General features: G+C 34.4%; 1 protein-coding gene across 1 annotated transcript in view; it reads right to left on the bottom strand.

Annotated features, from left to right (window-relative positions):
• Positions 1–18,541, bottom strand: part of LOC103603762 (teneurin-1-like) — a gene marked incomplete at its 3' end in the record, with an annotated part of 204,865 nt that overhangs the window by 125,803 nt on the left and 60,521 nt on the right. Inside the window, exons 2-3 of the mRNA XM_008588343.1 lie at positions 9,761–10,021; positions 8,009–8,065 (exon numbers count right to left, since the gene is read on the bottom strand). Of these exons, the coding sequence (XP_008586565.1) occupies positions 8,009–8,065; positions 9,761–10,021 (318 nt within the window). The remainder of the gene's footprint in view (positions 1–8,008; positions 8,066–9,760; positions 10,022–18,541) is intronic.

The raw sequence follows: 18,541 nt of genomic DNA, 5'->3' as shown, positions 1-18,541 counted from the left end.
AAGATTAAGTTTTTATTTTGTTATACTCTGAAACCATTTAAGTAGCATTGGAAAGACGTGTTCCTTAACGGTTTGGCAAATATTGCCTGCTAATTATGCTACTTTTCTGCTTTGGGTGGTTCTTTGTAAATTTTATTTCTATTGCAGAAATTAGACAGTTTAGATATTCTTTTTCTTCTGAGACCAGTTTTGATCATTTATATATTTTTCCATTAAATCAATTATTCCAATCAGGTTTTTGAATGTATTTTAAAAGAAGTACATAAAGTAGTCTCTCATAAATAACTTGCTTTCCTCTGTATCTTCAGTTATTTTGACATGCTCATTTCTTCTTTTCTCTCTTTTTCTTGATTGTGTCATCTATTTCATTGCCCCCACCTGCAAGAATTGGCTCTTGGATTTATTAATCAGTTCTAGGTTTCTTATGAAATATAGTTTTTTTTTCTTTTCTTAATCAGTCCAGTTCAATAAAATAAAAAATGAGAAAATGTCAGGAAAAAGATGAGAAAATGCTCAATTCCAGAATTAATGAATGACATGCAATTTTAAATAACAATCATATATTTTTTAAATTAGCACAAAATATTTTGAAGTAAATTATCTATTACCAGTGAGGATATAATGAAATGGCCACTGTAATGCCTTGCTAATGGGGCAGTATGAATTTGAACACAATTTGATAATATATATCTTGAGACTTAATGAAAGTATCCTTGAGCCCAGTAATTTTAGTTGCAGCAATCTATTGTAAGGAAGATATCAGAAATAAACCAAAGTTTTGATTACAAAAATGTGTATGGTAGCATTATTATGCTAGTGAAACACTGTACAGGAAATATTAGTATCCAAAATTAGGAGGTAGTTACTTAAGTTATGTTACATTTACCTAATTAATATATTAAAAATAACATCTAATTAAGACTTGGTAACATGAAAATTGTGTTTTAATTTAAGTGAAATATCAGGCTGTATGAATCCCTATAAGGGTAACATGACACACAGGAAAAAAAAGAAGAGATGTTAATTCTGAGAAAATATGACTGATATTCTATTTGGTGGGAAGACTTTAGGGTTTTTTTTTCCCTACTTTTCAGTAATTTCACAATTTTCTTTAATAATCTTTTTAATAGAAAGTATTACTTTTGTAACAAAATAACTCACTAAAAGGATAGTCAACTCACTTCTGAAATAGCCAGTATGATTTCACTTTTCTCTAAAGTTATTATTCTAAAAATTAATCAAGTAGGACATATGAAAAAATAAAAATTCAACTGCATGCATTCAAATTGTGGGCTATTCTACGTTTCACTTCATACATACACAAACAAATTTAACTCTGACCAGCAATCTCATAAACGTATATGAAAAGTTAAAAGATAAACAGTACAAGATAACATGAATGGCTTAACACAAAACCATTCCCAACCCTCCAACACCCACCCCCCAAAAAACCAAAAGCTTACATTCTAACTATAGCAATTGAAGCATCATTTTCAAAATCAGATGATAGTACTCATTTAATTTCTAGTGAATGTAGGCTCCACCATGGTTTTTTTGTGCATTTTCTAAGCTTTTTTCCTCAATCTGTTGATAAGCTATCTCTGTAAGCACATTAACTCATTTTGGCTTCTTTCACACTATATAATGTACTAAAGAAGTAACTGACTAAATAATTTATCAAGATCAATTCCAAAGACTAAGTTAAATAATACTAATTTATTTTAATATCTATATTATTTATACTGCATTTAACTTCTACATTCAAGTTTGTTTTCATGTAAATGTATCTATGATAAGTACCACATGCATGCATACAATATATTTACATTTATTATTTGTACGTGGATATTTATATTCTTTGTTAAATTAAAATAATTTTTTAGCAGTTTACTTTTGGAATCAGGAAGATTATAATATTGCTAGCAAGAATATATGTATATACATCTATAGTACAAATGGTTGAATTTGGCCACTTAAAAATGTAAAGCTCTACACACATGCATGCACATGCACACACTCCCTATAAACCTATTTCAAAAGGTAAATGACAAACTAGGAAAAATGAATAATATGTGATCGAGGGTGTTTTACTTTTAATATATAAAGAATTCTTGAAAAATTAATAAGAAAATGAGAAAATTCAAATAGAAAAGCTGGCAAAGCATGTCAACAGGCAATTCAGAAAAGAAGAGATGCAAATGAGCCATTAACATATAAAAAGATGGCCAAGTTCACTCATAAATAAATACAAAATAATAGCATAAAGAGATACCATATTTCATCTAGCAGACTGGGTATTAGAAATGTTTTTCATCATTGCCAGTATAGATAAGGATAGGGTAAAACAGGCACTTTTCATATAGCATTAGTAGGAAGATAAAGTGGTAGTTCTTTTTTAAGGGAAAAACTTGGTAATATTTATTAAAAACATTAAATGCACATGTCCTTGGCTCATCATTTCCACTCTTAAGAAATTATCCAAGAGGTGTGCAAAAGACGTGTACATGTATGTTAAGTGCAGCACTATTTTTAATATTAAGCACTGGAAACCTAGATGTCCATCATCAGGGAAGTGGCTAAATAAAAAATGGTACATACATAAACAGAATACTATACAACCATTAAAAACAATGAGGCAGATCTATGCTGCAAACATGGGAAAATACCTGAGATATGATATGAACTGGAAAAAGTTACTGGAATTTCTATAGTATGTGATCCCATTTGTACATGCAGTTTTGGGAATCATACATAATACACCATTAACACTATCTTTCAAGTGTGGCACTTGAAAGGGGAAGTGGGAGAAAAATGTTTTACTTTTTCATGTCAAATCTGTTTCTGTTTTTACGGTTTTAATTTTTAAACCACCAGCTGATATTACTTTAATACTAACAAAAAAAAACTAGTTGAAAATTACCTACTGAGAAAGAAAATATGAGCTTGTTATATCTACTTTAATAATAGCTTGAAGTTCAATATCATTAAAATGTTTTTCAATTGTAAGAGTATCACAGTCACCACGGAAGTGTCTCACCCACACGAAAAGTAATCCCAATGACTTACACACTTCCTCTGATAGTGTAACATCTCCAAAGGAGCTGTTACAAAGTCAACTGCACTATCTCATACCTGCCTAATGGGTCCACCAGAGCCATTAGGACGTCAGTTATATGGCAAGGCTCCTGCCAAAGCTATTATCAAGTCATCACATTGTTTCACACACTTTCTTCGACATTCATATGGTTCCTGAGGAACTGTTATCACTGCTATCGACGTGTCCTGTATAACTTGTACTACCGGGGGAAAACAAACAAACAATAGCAAAGTAAAGAAACGTAAAACAAACAAATTCCCTCCATTAAATGTACATGAATGGCCCCACATGGTCAAATATCAGAAGGAATGACTCCTTATTTTGGTATAAGTATTACATGCCATTCAAGAAACCCAGGTGTTAGGCTAACCATTTTTTCACAACTTCAGATGTTCCCTCGAAGCAGTTTAGGGTCTAAGAACGGCATATGCATGGCTATGATGGTATGTTGTTTATTGGTAGCACATGTCATATTACCAAGTTTCTGTGGTATGCAGTACAGAAGCAATAGGGAGCAGTACTAATGGATTTCTTGGCTGTTATAGGAGTGTATCAGATATTCCCTTACCTCTAAAGTTCTTGAGCTGCACATAGGGAGCTCAGCTGCCCAACAATCATGGAAATCAGCAGGGCTTCTGAGTAGTTGAAATCCCAGCTCTACCTTAATGGACTACTATATGATGACAATAGGAAATACCATAAAACAAGTTAACCCTCACCCAGGTCTGAAGTGTTTTAGTGAATTTCCTCTCTGTCTTCTATGTTTAGGAGAACAAGACTGTTGACAATTGAAATGTATTCTTTATGATAAGACAAGTGCAAGTATTTTCACCTAGTTTGAAATGAGCAGAAAGTAGGCTGGACTCTGCTGGGCTACAGAGTTCCCTGGGACACCAGATGTTTCAGAAACCATATTGCATGTCTTTCTAATCCTTGACAACACAGACTTCACCCTATAGCACCTATCCCACAATATGTGCATAATAAATAAATAGTGATAGATAACCACATCTGACATTTATTGAGTATTTAATTATAACAGACACACTGTGAAATGCTATATATATAACTTTTTTTCATTTAATTCTCACCGAAAAAGAAACAACCCCCCCCCCAACTTTGAAATAGGTAGTGTCTCCATTTGATGGATGAAGAAACTGAGGCTTGGAGAGCTTTAGTTACCCGTCCAAGGACACACAACAGGTAAGTGTCAGAACTAGGGCACAAATCTAGGTCTATCTTATACTATAGCTGTTTTTAACCACTCACCATACAGAGAACATTGTTTATTTAGATTGTATTAATATAGTCACTTTTACTTTAATAAATGGTTTCTTATCCCTTGTGCTCTTAGGGCAAGCTGCACATATAATTATCACGGTACTAACTAAATTGTATTAAAATTAGCTTTTTATCCTCTCTAGTAGACCTTTTTGGGTATATGTACCCACTTGACACTGACTGCTTTGCACTGGGAACTGCTTCCAGAATCAAACAAAAGGGCTCTCAGAAAGCTACATTTGAATTACTGACCTTATCATCTGACTGTAGCTCACAGGACCAGTGGTAGATATCTGGCTCAAGCTGGGAAAATTATTCTGTCTCCTTGGAATTTAGAAATGGCACTAAAAGAAACATGTGGTTAATCTTAGCTTCTTTCCTGAACAGAGAGATATAAACTGGGAAACTCTATGGGGTTTTATGCCTGTTTTATGGATAGAGATTTAGAGAAAGTCAATCTGCAGAGACAGGGCTGAGGAAATAGGTTCAAAAGCAAAAGGCAAAGTCCTGGCAATTCTTCTGATCTAGACTCTTCTTGTGATCTAGCCGCATTCTTGCCCTGAGTCCCATGAAGCAATTTGTTTTTGTTTAAGCTAGTTCATGTTGGTTTCTGTTACCTGTGATAAACAATCCTAACTAATAGGGCATCAACTTCTCCCACTGGATTAAACTTCTTCAGGTTGGGGATTATGTATTATTCACCTTTATATGTCCCCAGTCCTCAGTACATAACTTGGCAAAGAGTAAGTGCTCAGTAAATATTGCTTGCACAGAAATATTATCATCAAGACTACAACTATAAATAATTTCTTTGCGATTTACACTTTGACACTTAAAGGTGCTTTTCTCTACCTATTTCTCTCCAGTTAGCTTCTTGGTAAACAATTCATTTTCACACTTTGTAATCCAACTGTTTCATTCAGGCCATATGTGAAAAATGCATTCTTGGAATTGATTATTCAAATTTAGCTGATGAGATAGTGTTTTCCTCCAGTTCAACATACAGTCAAATTTAGTAATTGAGGGATATGCTAATCACTGAGTTTGATGCTCAATTAGGACTGCTAAACTCTTCTAAGAAATACCCATTGGATAACCTGTCAGAGCAGAGTTGTGTGTTAGATGACCAGAGATCTGACCCACTTTAGCATTTCTATCCCTGTAAGAGTTGCACAAGATCAGAGAAGATCCACAAAAATATCTCTCAGTTTAATTTTCCCCTCAGAGCAATGCAAATTTCTCATTTATTTAGTAGCGACTGTGCTCCGGATCCCACGGTTAAGTATCGACCAGTAAATAAATCAAGCCCTGTCTTTAAGTAGGTTTCAGTCTATTGTTTATTAACAACCATTGTGAGGATAGGAAATATGCAACTCTAGCATTAGCCTATGATGAATAGTAATGTTGTTAGTAAGGTGAAATGGGAGTGGGGAAGGGACAGAATGAATAAAGCATGATGATTGATATCAAAGTGTCACCCAGATGTTGGCTGTTCATAGGTCCCAGGATGAAGCTAACTAAAGTGAATCTGCATTTTTCATAATATATAATTAAGCATTAATAGATTATGAAGAGTTTACTTAGGGCAAATTTGAGGGAATGAAAACACAATGAATTATTGTTCTGATACCCCTATGAAGGCCTTGAAATCCAGATCCCCTTCTGGCTTCCTTTCCCTGTACTTCAAGGCTTTTCAGACCAAGTGTTTCTATGCTGAAGCTGAGGGGTATTCATTATAATTCTTCATGGGTTGTAATATGTCAGAGACTTAAATTCTATTAAGGGCAACCAAATAGAGTTGATGAAGGATGAAAAAAAACATTCTGAAAGGTTTGACCAATTAATGAAATGAAATAATCAAGTCCTTACAGACATGATTTTGGAAATGTAAGTAGAAAACCTAAGTCATACTCTTGGGATAGACAGAATTTTAAGTGTCTTTGAAATCACTTCTTAGAATCTTTCTCAGTTGGACAGCTTACCCAAATTACCCTATCTTCACTTTCATCCCATATTTATAGCAGTGATACATAAATTGTCCAAGCTGGTCCATGATATTGTGCCCATTGCCTTATCATTAATCTAAAAACCAGAAAGTATGTGAAGACAGAAACAAAATAAAATGTCATTGACACTAATTGAGGCACAGGGATGGAGTGGTGTGGAGTCTGAGATAGTGAAGCATATAAATTAAAAAATATTTTAGGCGGTTTTACTCTTTTCAAATATAACATATACAAACTTAAATTAATAAAATAGATGCCCTGCTAGGCATGCTTTCATGAATAGATGAGAGATCAATGGGAAACAAACATCAAATTCAATTTATTGAAAATAACTTGTTTCTTCAAATTAGCATGCTTTTGGAAAAACCATTTACACTCTCATCTCAACTCAGACCTCCTCTGCAGGAATGTGTGGAAATGCTAAAGGCAGAGGCTAGGCCTAGTTATCATCAATTGAAAAGTTATGGAATCCACATTGGTGAAATCTTACCATAGGTCATAAATAAGATCCCAAATTATTTACTCCTTATTGAAAATAGTTGCAGGAGTCAGAGTAAGACATACAGAACTCTAAGCTGAGCAATGGAAAGTTTCTCAAGTTCACATCTTACATTCATATGTGATCCAAGGGAGGAAAAAATGTCTATTTGGAAAACAATGTATTGCACTTAGCTAACTGGTTTCTGAGTTGTTTTAACATGCCCTCATATGTAAAATGGGGATGATAATAGAATCTGTTTCACAGATTGGTCATGAGGGTGAAATGAGATAAAGATATAAAAAGTATGTTTGGAAATGTGAATCCAATAATAACATTGAACATTCATGTTGTACTTACATGTTACAAGTATTGTTCTAAACCTTTATATGTCAGCCCCCTTCCAATTTTGAGTCATTGCCCTGTGGTGGGATGTGAGCATCTAACCATAGGTGTTTGAGAAGGGCCCCAGCACAGACTGAGTTAATAAAATTATTTACAAATGCTGCTTTCAGTATCCCTCTGTAAGGGGGCAAAACCCAATGAGCACAATGAAGGCCAAAGTAAAGGAACACCAATGTCCCCTAGCTGAGGAATGACACACTATAAATACAGGTTTTCAGAAAGAAATGAACAATATTTTTTTTCTGTTCAAAAGTGTTAATTGTAATTGATGACATAGATAAAGTGTGATTCTAAAGCCAAGCTGGGAGCATCTGGAGGAAAAGAACAAGGCCATCTGCTAGCAGCATCAGAAAGTTATGATGATATCTGAACTATACTGAGTTAATGGTTGGAGCCATGCAAAAAATGGTAGATATGTAGGAAGTCATGAAGCCAAACCCAACCCAACCTGATTTCAATCTCTGCCCCCATGCTAAATCAATTGTTTTCCCATCCCATCTGAAATCCTGTCTTGTACTTCTCCCCAGATCTCTCATCACTTCCTCTTTACCACCAACATATACACATGAAGTTTTCCAAGGGAAAACAAACCAATAAGCTGCCATTGAACTAATCTCTGACAGATTCATTGATTAGGCCTGTGTGTTATTTGTCAAAGAGGCAGGGTTCCACTTTGTGGAGTGAGTTCAAGAATGGAACAAGGTAAAAATAACTGGTGGTCAAATATCTGGAAATACTTGCCTTGAGTAGACCCAGCTTGAGCCTCCATGTCACAACAAACAGGAGAGAATTTAAAACCTGTAACAGCAAACATTTTACTAATTATTCCTTGTCTAAGTGATCTGGGATTCCTCAAACTTTAACCCTTACCCTTTATGCAGTGGTGTTTTTCTTTTAAATAAAAATTTGATTGAAATGTCATTCACATATCATAATATTCATTCTTTTAAAGTACGTGATCCAGTGGTTTTTTAGTATTTTCACAGAGTTGTGCAACCATCACCACTATCTAAGTCTAAAATATTTTCATCATCCCCCTAAAAATACCTCATACTGAGGGTCTTGCAGGGGTAAAAGAATGGTAGAGCCTGCTGGGGATACTTCTTCCTTTTATTTTAATGTTTCAACCCAGTAAACTCGCTGTAAATTCCTATGTCAGGAGTGAGATGAAGGAGAAGATGTCTTGGCAATACAGGAGATCATCATTTTACATGATTTTGGTCATTTTTTTCTTGATCAACAGATGAAGCCCAGAAAACTGTAGTGACCAGGCCAAGATCTCCTTTCATCCTAATGCTCTTTCACTTAAATGAATATGCATGTGTACACAAAATATGTTTCCTTCTTGTTTCCGTACTTTACCTACTACACTGTTGGCCAAACTCAGCAATACACACATATACATGAAAATAATCTAAAAAAAAAAAAAAAATCAAGACCCCAAAGATATTTGGTGATATTTCAAAGTGTTATGGACTATCATTTAAGAGATGATATTCTAACTAGTGGGCAACTGCTCATTCCTGATTATATCCTTGTGGCCAGTGTCCCCTTTGGGCTGAAGGAGGCAGAAGAGGACAGAATAGAAAAAGCTTTAGGTACAGGGCGGTTGGCTGCCCTCCGCCACCTGAGAAAATACTAATTAGCCACTGCTAACAGACTAGGCCTTATGGGCATGGTGATGGGGATCTATGAAATTTAGACAAACAGAATGATGGAAGGACTAGATTAATGTACTGAATAAGCATTAATGTGCTTTTCATGAAAGAGTTTTGTTCTTCAATAGACACAAAAGAGTAGAAATAAAATCAATTACCCACTTTCCAACAAATCAAAAAGATAAACCTTTTCCTTTTCTAAAAGTTGCAAATATATATATATATAGTATATATTGTAATATATATAGTAATTATATATATATAATTGCAATACAGTGATACTGCTGTTAGTACTTATTGCCTGGCAAATGGCTGATGTTAATTAACTTCTGTTTTTTAAAATCATTTCAGTCTAAGCTGGTTAATTTGAATATGTCTGTCTGTACCATCAACAGGTTAATCTGAATTAAAACAGAAAGCACATACAGAGTATGCTCGCTATACAATTGTTCATCTCATCGTTCATATATTGATATAAACCCAAAGTACATGAAATGAATACTTTCTATAATAAACCCCACTAGTATTGCACTGGAAAATAAAGATGAAAATAAAAGATGAGTAATAAATAAGACATGCACAATATTGCTGATTATATGAGATTATCTCCCTTGAGGGTTCACCAGAAATGAAACGTATTTTGTCTACCATTGTAAATAAATGTATCTACGTGACAGATATTTAGGCACATTTTGTCCACGGGACTCTGCTAACTTGCATCTCCATTTTGCATGTTAAATAAAACATGGGCAGATTTGGGGAAGGAAAACAAAAGAAAAGCTAGTAACTGTGCTTCCTCTGTGTTTTACTTAAACAGTATAGGCAGTTTTATTACCATTTTCCCCATCAGACTTTCTTTCATGGTCAGTGTCGGTCAAGGACAATGCAGAGTTGGCCCGGCTGGACAAACAGGAACTATGTTCTGATTTCATTCCCCTTATCCACATTCTCAGTGCATGGTCAGGTGAGGCAGCACCTTCTGTCTCTGTGTCCACATCAGATCCCATCTCCAACTGGTAGCCGTGCTGAGAGATGCTGTGCATGTCCGTCTGGTAGCCAGAGCACAGAGTGTGAGGGGTTTCACAGAATTCCATTTCTGAGAAGAAACAAAGTTCAGAGAACAAATTTAGAAGTATGAAGAAATGCCCAATAAAATTCTACTTTTTGCTTTTTGTCCTCACATGCCCTCCCCTACCCCCCCCCCCCATTGCTAGTAATTATGTCTTTTTGCAAAGTTAGAATTCTGGCCTTTTATTTATGGTAGCTAGGATTCTGTGCTTATTTTGCACTTCTGTAGCTTAAAATTATGCTCCTGTTGATTCTTACAAGGTTCTGGAAAAAGCATGCCCGAAATAGCTTTATAGCTACAATTTTAGGTTGCACAAAATGTAATGAAATAAGTGTGTGCAGAGGAGTATAAAGTGTAGAGAGCTGTCCTTTAAAAGATACTTCTCTTCTAGGAAGAATATATATGATCTGCAGAGCACACCTATGCTTAAAATATTAAAATTATTTGCTTTTCTAAGTATTTCATGCACATTGGAGTTAAGAATAAATAATTCAATGTGAAAACTCTGGGAAAGAAACATTAAATTCAAATACACTTTTCTAAAGTATTTTTCCTAAGACATGGTGATTTAAACTCTAAAATTACAAGTGCCTAATATTATTACTTTCTGTTGCCTTCAAAGGAGTTTAAGGCCTGCTTTATGCTAATTACTCTGTTCAATTCATTCTTTCAACAAATACATAAAAAAGTATTCAGTAATATATTGTACCTCTGCAGTGCTCATGGTCTGGATGTTCCCCTCTTCCCCCCCCAAAAAATCTCAGAATTATAAAATGTTTAGAATTTTTGAGAAGATGTAATGAATCTCCGTTTTTTACAGTTGAGGAAAATAAACTCCAGAGGGTAGATATTATTTGTCCATAGCCCACACCAGATAGCAACAGAGCCCTTTTTTCTAAAACACCCATCTGGGCATGGCTTCTGCTAGACACCAACCAATGAAGCCCCATCAGCTTACTGCATGAATAAATCAGGCATTCAGTCTTATAGTCAATTGTACATTCAGTTATGGCAAGGTGTCAAAAAGGGGAAAAATGCTTTAACAATCCCTAATAAGTTAATGAAAAATGACCACATGCCAAGACATATCATCTGAAATGTCCATGTAATACTTAGATAAGGTAATCCGGAGATGTAGTACACTATATAGGATTTTCTCAGACTGACATCAGAGACAGGGTATGTAATTTGGCCAGGAAGAAGCTTAACTGAGTGCATCTAATCCTTAGCACATATCAATAAAATGCAAACTGTAACATGAATTTAATTCTTTGAATACAGAAAGTGCTGGACCTTAGACCATATACTAGAGAAGAATGCAGAATATGAATATATTTTTAAATAATTATTTTGAGACATATTATTGCTAAATAAGAGTTTAACAAATAAATTCTTAATGCTCATTTAATAGCCATTAGGTGCCTAGCACTGTGCTTTGTGAAACAGATATTGTAGGCAAATAAAACTACTATAATGTATTAGGAAAACTCAATTAAAAATGAATTCTTTCAGGGTTATAAGTCATTGCTGTGTGTATTACTTTATGATTTCTGTGATGAATGTCTTTAAGAATAATTCTGTCTTTCTACCTTTCTACAAAAATTTGTCTAAATTCCAAAGGAGTAATGTTTAAACAATAAGCATGGTTTCCACTTACCAAACATAAAACCTTATCAAACCATGGTTCTCCTTGCCATAAGGCTAAAACTAAAAATCCATTTCGCCCAATATCATAGCCATCTAGAATATTAGGATCAGTTAATATTCATGCCTCTTAATTTCACAATGTTTCATTATCCAATCTTATTGTGCAGTTGTTGCTATAGCAAACTGGTAATGAACCTGTCAGCTTGAAGCTGAAAGAATGGAATTTTATATAGGCCTGTATTCACAACTTTCTTCATTTAGACCAGTGGTTCTCAAACTTGTCTGCTTCAGAATCACCTGGAAGGCTTGTTAAAACACAAATTGCTGTGTTACACCCCTACCCATGCTCCCCACTTTCAGTTTCTGATTCAGCAGATGTGGAGTAGGGCCAGAGAATTTACATTTCAAATGAGTTCCCAAGTAATGCCCATGTTGCTGGTCCAGGGACCACACTCTGAAAACTACTGACCTAAAGATTTCTCTGAAGTCAGTGGGAGCCAGGAAAAGGGGAGTAGTGAGGGTGCAACCTCATCGGTGACATTACCATAGATTTTGGCACACTATCTCTAATTTTATTTGTAGACATGAGAAATAAAGCATTTGCTCTGAATTGCTGTGAAGTGCCTCCGTTTGTTTTCCATGGATTCAGGGCACTAATTAGGAAATTTACTTCCAAAAGCATAGACTTGCCTTGAGTTTCACTCATACAATGGCATATGAGACTTGATTTTCCAAAGATTTTAATATGTACATCTGAGTCATGACATTTTTTGGAAAAGGATGAGCAAATAAAAATAATTACAAAGCCAATTTGTCATTCCAGATTAATGAAGAGCTCTGGCAGATGTAAGCAGAGTCCCTTTTTATTAAAGAGATTTTTTTCTCCTTCAAAAGGAAATTTGAACATGGATTTGTTCCCCTGTAAGGAAAAGTCATGTAATATGATTAAAAAAATTGTATAGAATGCACAACATTTTCTATTGGAATTATACCCTGCTTTGAATACAAAGACTAAATCACAAATTCTCTAATTAAATACAGTCAGATAACAGTATGCTTCCTAGTCAATCTATAAGTAGAAAAAGTAACAATCCAAGTAAGGTAGCAAGCAGTTGCTCTTTTTTTATTAAGTTGTAAAGCAAAAATTTAAAAAAAGAAAGAAAAGTAAAAGAAAAAGAAAGAAAAGAAAGAAAAAAAGTTCACTCATTTACAGTAAATTATATTCATTGAACTGCCCCACTTCTTTTCTTGAAATCAATGTTACCATTGTAAAATATCTCCTTAAATACACAAAAGTCTTGGTGGTACTCAAAATCCCCATAGGATGCATTATCTATAAAGCACTTACAATGCACCATAAGTGGTTGTTTTCCAGCCTTGCTCATATAACCTTGTTGCCTACATATTCCCTAGAGAAGATAAAGTTTAGCTGGATTTATTACAGATCTATTCTTACCAAAAAGCTAATCATGAGAGAAATATAAGTACAACCTTAGAATATCTAAGATTTAGATAGATAGACTGGTACCACGAGAAATTACGTTTCAAGAGTAAACAGATAAAGATGTGATCAGGTCAATTACATATTTGATGCTTCACAAATATGTATTTAATTTTTATTCTAAAGAAAACCTATTTTGAAGCCTTACAAGAGACAAATTCTGAGCAGATTAATAAAGAGTTGAAATCCAATTTTGAAAATGGGCAAAAGGTTTGAAAAACCCCTTCACAACAAAAGAGATAGGAATGGCCAAAAAAAAAAAAGAAAAGATGCTCAATGTCATTAGTTACCAGGAAAATGTAAACTAAAATTACAATGAGATACCACTACATACTTACTAGAATGGCTAGAAAAATTCTGATCACACCAAGTGTTGACAAGACTGTGGAGCAACTACAACTCTCATACAGTAGTAGTGAAAAAGTAAAATGGTACAACCACTTTGGAAAACAGTTTGGAAGTTTTCTAAAAAGTTAAAGCTGTACTTACCAGGAGAATAATTACACTCCTGGATGTTTATTCCAAATAAATGAAAACTCCTGTCTACACAAAAATCTGTACAAGGTTGTTCATAGCAGCTTTATTCATAATAGCTAAAAAGTAGAAATGACCCAAGTGTCCATAAATAAGTGAATGCATAAACCAACTGTGGTATATCCACACAATGGTATACAAGGGATCTTCAAAAAATTCATGGAAAAATTTGTATTTTAATTCTATTTTTCCATGAACTTTTTGAATTACACTCATTTTACTCAGTCTTAAAAAGGAATGAACTATTGATACATAACAACATGAATGGAGTTCAAAATAATTATACTAAGTGAAAGAAGATAGACAAAAGGTCTACATATCCTATGTTTCCATTTATATAAAATTCTAGAAAATGCAAACTAATCTACAGTGATAGACAGCTGATCAGTGATTGCCTGAGGAAAGGGTAGAGGGAGAGATGGATAACAAAAGGACACAAGGAAAATTTTGGGGTGATGTAAATGTCTGTTATCTTGATTGTGGTGATAGTTTCACAGGTAGTTTCACATGCCAAAGTTTATCACAATGTACACTTTAAGTGTGTGCAGTGTGTGTGGTTGATTGTACTTCAATTATACCTCTATAAAGTTTTTGGTAATAGATTGTACACCACCAGATATAAAACAGCAAGGAGACTTTGAATCAGTTGATTTTCATAGGTGGAGCCAAGGGTCTGAGAGATAGAAGAAGGTTCTGGTCTTTTCTCCCCAGTGGAAGAGAGTACACGTAACACGAAGAAAAATGTAGTTAAAATGTTATCTTGCTTATATCTAAGCCAAGAGGCAATAAAGACTAACTGATGCGTGATTTCTCAGTGATCCTCTAAGACAGCACTTTTGACCTAGGGACATACCAGCTAAAAGCCAAGTTTAGGAGGGAAACTAAGGATGAAACTTATCACTGCTGAGCTTTCAGCAGCTAAGGGAACATCCTGTAGTTGGAGACCATGAGACTAAGATGAGTGGGTCTGACACACTGAGTTACATTAGACTCTGTTGATGTTAATAAATTGGTAATTTAAAAAAATTATGAAGTGCTAAATAAAGTGAACTACTATATTCTGTTTCTGAATCGAGGGCTTGATCTTCAGTTGTTCAGCCTGGAGAAGCCATTTATCAAAACTTGAAAAGGAAAGTAATAATTATCTATATCATTTTTCTTTCAGAAATGCCATTTCTGAGTTTCTGATAAGCTTGAGACTTTATTTTCCTTAAAATTCTACCCACCTACACTTCCTTTAAAAAGGGAGCTTTAAGGAATTACACTCAAAATAAATAATTGGAGGCCAAAACGTGATTAATCTTAGCCATGACTTGAGAAATTTGAGATATACCTTTTAATGAATGTAGGCCATTTACAAAATAAGGGTGAGGTGGAGGGGATAAAATTATTAGCTTTAATTACTGTGACTCTTAACAACCCTTATGGATTATATGCAAAAGTAGGTGTTATTAATTAGCCATGCAGTTTTTGGATAAGTCACTTACCATCTTGTGGACTCAGTTTTCTTATTTGAAAAATGTATGGGCCCAACTAGAAATAAATCTCTAAGCTACTGCATTGTTCTAAAATTCTGTACTTATACCATTAACCTGTTATGGCAAAATACAGAATAGTCAGTATTTTCAAATGAGAAAAGAATGGTTTTATGAATCAAAGTGACATTCATACTTCTATTGTGAAGAATAGCTGGAAATACTAGTTAATAAGATCTTGTGTCATGATTACAAGTCTCGCTATATTAAAGTATTGATACAGTCTAGGTATTTACTGTGAATGGCAAGATTATTGATAGATATGTACAGTATCTAAAATGTAAAATATGAAAAAGCAACTGAGTAAATGGTTACTCATCAAACATAAAAGTATCAGTTTACTAAAAAGCATGTAATTGCAAACAGTAGTCTATGGCATAATGAATAAAGTTCACATAATTAAAAAAATTACTGACCCACTAGTAATTTATAACTGGCTCTAGAAAGATGCAATGGATTATTATAGTCTTAAGCAAGAAACACAAAGAGAGAAAGAAATGAGCAACACCAGATAGGAGACAACTAATTTTCACTACTGGGTACCATTTTGTATTTCTCAGTTTGGGGGCTTTGAAAAGAAATCGATATCAAATTTTCAAATCAGTTCATGTAAGTTTACGTAAGCACAAATTCCCTGAACACCCACTCAATTTCAAGTCAAGAAAACAAAACAAAATAGTCTTCTCTGATTTTTCTTAGCCTTAGAAAATTAGTCCAATGTAATTTCGTCTTTTCTTCATGAAAATGCTTTATGAAATGCACAGTGTTCTGTTGGGCAGTGAGCAGAGTGAGTTAATAGGACTATGTCATATCCTTTGGGAAGTTGCACAGAGAGCCTTCCTAAAGACCCTAATAATAACAGAGTAATAAAGGCATACTGCCCAAACCTGACCTGTAGTTTTCTGCTGATGGCTCATCACACTTTTGTGGGGCACAGGAGTGAGAGATGGAGTGCTTGGACTTAAAAAAAAAAAAAAAATTTAGCCTCCTGAAACCTAATCTCCCCATCATAGTTCCAAATGCACCCATTATCTCGGCACTCAGGAGCTACCAATTATGCCTTATTTAATTTTCAAGATTTCTCCATCTGTCAGTATACTAAAAAGCACAGCAACAAATCTGGTCAGAATTAAAAGCCTAAAGTATAAACTTTCATGCTTTGTGACCAATATTCGCTAACTGGAGACATCTCAGACCATAGTTAAAAGACCATGTTAATTCAAAAGGGATGCTCTCAGAAACACAGTGAATTGCAAATCTGCAAAAATGGTTCAAATCAGAGAAGGACATAGAATAGTAGCACAAAGGCAAAAGGAAGGGAGAGGAGGTAGGAACCTGGAAGAAATCAAAACAAACTCAAATCACATTTAGAGAGAGATTAAAATATTCTTCAGAATCTGAGAAGAGGAAGAAAATTTGATGTGGGAGCAAACAACTATTTCCTTGAACTAAATTTCATTTTAGTGGGCAGCTCCATTTAGACCACATTCACATTAGAAGGGAGAACTAGTTTTGAAGCTAACTCAGACCGCAGTTACTACTACAGTGTAAAAGGTGGATGCTTGCTCTACAGTCTTTGTAACAAGAGTCTGGAAAAAGTATCAGGGACTAGAAAAGATGGTGGGAGGTCCTGGAGTTCAACAGAAATTTAGATCAATGAGAACCTGCGAATGTTCCCTTTATTTCAACATTTCGAATGAGATAGAGACTTCCCGGCCTAAATGAGAAATTTTCAGGGCTACTGAGCACTGCAAATCCACGGTGCTCAATGGCCCTAAAAATTTCTCATTTCTTACCTGCGTTGGTCCAATTTTCTGGCTGTTCATAACACGGGAGCCTGAATCCTTATTGCCCACTATGGTCTTCCAGGTATATTTGTGTATTTCCATTATGCTCACTAAGCATGTGAAACCGTTTGGTCAGTGTGTGTGTGTGTGTGTGTGTGTGTGTGTGTGTGTGTGTGTCTGAAATTTTTAAACTACATTAATCTGCTGTACAATTCCAATTAGAGACCAATGAGCTAAAGAGCTAAATAGCTATTAACACTTGAGAGTGCCTCAAACACATACTCATAAAGGCAAACAATGTGACTTTTGCTACATTCTACATTTCTCTGTAAGCATTTATTCTGTGATGAATGAGTAAAGATGCCAAGATAGGACTGTGCACCAGTCAGTGTCTATGAGAACTACTGAATAAACTACATTCTGCTCCTTTAGAGGATTCTTCTTACCACCTTTCAAAGATGCCTTATTTTTTCCTCTGTTATCTTTGGACATGTTGTGTCAACCACCTAGAATACTTCCCCTTTATTTTTCACCAATCTAATTCTTAATATCCAGCCTGTCTCAGTAGCCTCACAGAATAGTCTCCAACTTTCCTCTCCTCTCTCTCGATAATCTTACCCTTCCCTATAGCACTTCTAATCTTTGCTACATAACTTTATATCTGATTGTATATTTCTATTGTCTCTATATTTGTATCATCTGTATTACCTCTCTAATTAGACCTCCATCTCCCATAGTGTCTCCTAAATTTTTGGTATCTCTCAAAATCAAATGCAGTATACTAGTAATTATGCAAGAGAGTAGATTTTAAATACTCTTACCACAAAAAGGTAACTATATGGGATGATGGGCATGTTAATTTGCTTGACTATAGTAATCACTTCTCTATGTACAGTCATCCTTTGGTATCTGCGGGGGATTGGTTCCAGGACTGGAGGGGATACAAAAATCCATGGATACTACAAGTCCCTGGTATATAATGGTGTAGTATTTGCATATAACCTACACAATCTTCCCTATACTATATTATTCATTTATTTTTGTTTTTTAAATTAATTTTTGACATGTAATAATTGTACATATTTATGGAGTATAGAGTGACATTTTGATATAAGCATATAATGTATAATGATCAAGTCAGGGTAATTTAAACTTAACAACGAAAGAACAAGTAACCTGATTAAAAATAGGCAAATAACCAGAATAGACATTTTCTCCCATATACTTTAAATTATCTCTAGATTACTTATAATACCTAATACAATGTAAATTCTATGTAAATAGTTGTTATATTGTATTGTTTTTTATTTTATATTATGTTTTGTTGTTGTATTGTTATTTTTAAATATTTTTCCTGAATATTTTAGATCCATGATTTGTTGAATCCAAGGATGTGAAATCCATGGATACAGAAGGCCAAAAATACATATATATCTAGATAAGTACATCAAAATATTATGTTGTACATCTTAACCATATACAACAAAAAACAGAAAAAAATTAAATGCAAAGTGTTGTGTGATCTATGAAGGACTATACGAAT

This window comes from Galeopterus variegatus, unplaced genomic scaffold (genome assembly GCF_000696425.1).
Source record: "Galeopterus variegatus unplaced genomic scaffold, G_variegatus-3.0.2 Scaffold124, whole genome shotgun sequence".
Classification (NCBI taxonomy): domain Eukaryota; kingdom Metazoa; phylum Chordata; class Mammalia; order Dermoptera; family Cynocephalidae; genus Galeopterus; species Galeopterus variegatus.
This window is presented reverse-complemented; position numbering and strand designations above follow the sequence as displayed.